General features: G+C 31.2%; 1 protein-coding gene across 1 annotated transcript in view; it reads right to left on the reverse strand.

The window, feature by feature from the left end:
- LOC106685605 (ankyrin-1) overlaps nt 1–1,141 on the reverse strand; it is a 28,324-nt gene extending 27,183 nt beyond the window's left edge. The window contains exons 1-2 of the mRNA XM_014428386.3: nt 929–1,141; nt 284–829 (exon numbers count right to left, since the gene is read on the reverse strand). Of these exons, the coding sequence (XP_014283872.1) occupies nt 284–829; nt 929–1,007 (625 nt within the window). The 5' untranslated portion in view covers nt 1,008–1,141. The remainder of the gene's footprint in view (nt 1–283; nt 830–928) is intronic.
- Between the last annotated feature and the right edge of the window lie 2,365 nt (nt 1,142–3,506).

Below are 3,506 nucleotides of genomic sequence, written 5' to 3' on the forward strand. Positions count from 1 at the left end.
ATATCCATACATTTAAGAGGCATCTGTTGCAAAGGGGTCTAAATTCTCACACTTTCAGGTCAGAGAATAAAATATTTTCGTGTCCATTACAAGAGGATTTACTTACCCACTAAAATTACACTATTTTAATGGTTACCTCGTCAGCAAAATATTTTATAAAATCAATACTAAGCTGAATACAGAGAACTTGTGAAACTTTCTAGGTTCAAAAATGAAAAATAAGATTCTTATTAATTCATAATTTGTTACAAAAAGCTAAAGACAAGTAAGAAAATATACTTACCAGCATTGATAAGTACTTTTACTGCATTAACATGCCCATATTCTGCAGCATAATGGATAGCGCAGCGTCCAACAGAATCTTGCAGATTAACATCACAAGAATATGGGAGATCTGAAGGCACATAACATGATTTTGCTAGAATTTTAGCATACCATCTATATTGGTCAGACCATGCATCTTCGTAATCTGAAGTTTCATCTTCTTCAAGTTCCATATCCCACTCTAAATTATCCATTCCTTCAGGAGTTTCTGCTTCGTCAAGTGACACATTTCTATTTACATCAGACTCACTATCTTCGGACTTATCATCATATATTACTTCATAATAGCCATTATTACCTTCTATGGCTTTCCTTTTTTTAACAGCAGTACGTTCACTGATAGACCTCGAGCCATCATTTTTATTGGATTTCTTCTTTTGTGTTTTTTCTACTTTTTGTTTAAAATGACCACAATTAAGTAGCAATTCTAGCATTGGTACATTGCCCTGATGAGCGGCAATTGCTAAAGGTGTTCTCCCAGAAGTAAAAACATTAATGTTGGCACCTAGAGAAGAAATTCAGTTTAAGTGAAAACAGAGAAACTAAACCATAAAAAAAAAAAAGGATAGAGAATTAATTTGATACTTTTAATTTAAGATCTTACCTTTTTCAATCAGAGAGATAACTTCGTTTATGTCACCATCTTGAACAGCTTTGATCAAATGAACTTCCAAGGCTGCCATATCAAAGAATCAATAAAACATTATAAAATTTGAAAAGATTTTCCACACTTTGACAATCAACTAACTCTGTAACAATGAAGAAACCTGCATATAAACATTATCTACTTTTCATTTTGAAACTGTAGGTTGATATATCTACCGCGATGAGCGCTAGTTTGTCCATAGCTCAAACGCTTAGAGGATAAAATGCAAGGCCAAAGAGTTAATATGAACGAACATGTTTTATAAGAAATGTATAACAGTTTTCATTTCACTAATTTTTTTATTATTTATTTATTAACGATTATTGCGGCTCTTTCGCTAAAGTCATTTTTGTCTTCTATTAATTGTTTATTAAAAACATTATTGAAGTGAAACTTCTTTATCGGCATCTATAACTCAAGAAAAAAATATATTATACGGTAGAAAAATGATTTGGTGTCGTTCGAGGATGAAATGGTGGCAACGCTAGTCAGATTTTTACATCATATTTGGGCAGGAGTTTAGAGATGCTTTATAATCCCGGTAATACTGGTCCGATTGAGTGAGCTCCTGTCTCCTAATAGGAAAGTATGTGCTCCAATTAAAAAAAAAATAAAATAAAATACTTGAGCATTATAAATTAAATTTTAATTCATTATTTCATTTCTAGAAGTTTCATTTCTGTCGGCCAACCTGAAGACTGCCACAATTATTTTACTATTAAAGCTTTATTAATATATGATGATAGATGTTAGTGTTCGTGGTTACCATAACCATGTCGGAGTAAGAATATTTATTTATACATATATAGTGTAATCTCGGTAATCCAAACTAATTATCGCAGGGGGGAGGGGTTCTGATTATTGAAAAGTTTGGATTACAGAAACTATTAGGAAAAATGGTGTGAAGAAAATTCAGCAATATAATTTAATATGGTAAAATTATAAGATTGTTCATTTATAAATGAAAAAATACAATAAAAAATAATCTTAACAAATGAAATAACTCAAATATTCAAACCACCATTTTCAAACTCCACCCTGAACTTGAATGGCAGACTCATAATTCTGACTTTCAATAACATTTAGTTCAAATTAACGAATTCAAATACTGGGATGAAATAACTTGTTTTTTTTTTTTTTCCACGGGCTTTTGTAGTTCAAGGACCTGCAGCTAGTTCCTATAGGACCTGTAATCCTCTTCACGACTGTAGGCCAGTTCACTACGGAGTAATGTTTCCATCCTGAGAGGATTTATGACAAGTTCCCGATAAATTTATCCTGTCAATATAGCTCCTAACCAGCTACCTAAGCTACGGAGGACGCATTTTCGAGGCTTTCTGGTATAGAGTCACATATTCAATTGGAGTCAGAACTAATTAATTATTCACAGCCACCTCGACAATATTAATTATTCCCATAAATTAATTTAATTTCAGTTTTTTCTGAATGTTTCTAATCTTCAAGGCTAAAATCAATTATAAAACATTATATAATGCATATATAAACAATAATATTACTTAAAATCACTGCAAAATCAATTTTATAATATAAAATTTTAAAAACTTTAAACACCTAGGTTCAGTCTAACCAGGTTCTTAATAAAATTGTCTTAAAAATGATAATTCATAGTATAAACGTAAAATATATTTTTAAACTACTTATTAAACCTATATTAGATTAATACGTTATAGTTTTTATTTTATTTACTCATGAACTTATTACGTTTACGCTAACAAATAGTTTTTAATAAAAATCATAATAATAAATGTAAAAATTGAATTAATTATAGAACTAATTCAAAGAACATTTATGCAAACAAAACGTCATTAATGTGTTTCTTACAGTTATATTGACGGTGGAGAGAAGTGTTTTATTCTTGGATAAACATTGCTCTCTACTTGAGTACCTAGGAGGTTATCAAACACTGCTAACAGAAGTTGTCATAAGTGATAAAGTTCATTGCTCTAATCATACACTGTCACCTTATGTAAGGTAACCCAATGAAAGAAATTTAAATTCATGACATCATTAAGCCTCTAGAATCTCAAACTGCAGTTAATACTAACCAGTTAATGTTTTGTGTCACCAAGACTTGAAAAATATGATCACCCAGGCTAGTAGCTAATGAAAAATAGACCCAAAAATACAAAATTTGTACATTAATGAAAAAATATCGATCATGACCGCCTTAATAGTAAGAACCGAAATTTATAGAGATCATCCGTATTTCAGGGGAGAAAATCTCATCTGGGGAGTCGAAATGGAGGGCGAGCTATTTGGTTGGGCCCTGTGTTTTAAGCCCCCAAAAATGAACCGTTTTTGAGAAAGAGCGTGAATTAGGGACGGGTAAAACATTTTAAGGTTTACTTCTATAGCGCCATGGTTGTCAAGGGATACTTACATGACCATGGAGGAAACGGAGCGATTTAAAAAAAAAATCAACTAGATAGTGTTAATTTTTTTTTTAAACAAAGCGAACTAAAGATCCTAAAATAATTGCATCAAATTTGTTTATTCTGTCCGTCTGTATTGCATA

The sequence above is a fragment of the Halyomorpha halys genome, unplaced genomic scaffold (genome assembly GCF_000696795.3).
Source record: "Halyomorpha halys isolate HHAL.00 unplaced genomic scaffold, Hhal_1.1 Scaffold715.1, whole genome shotgun sequence".
NCBI lineage: Eukaryota > Metazoa > Arthropoda > Insecta > Hemiptera > Pentatomidae > Halyomorpha > Halyomorpha halys.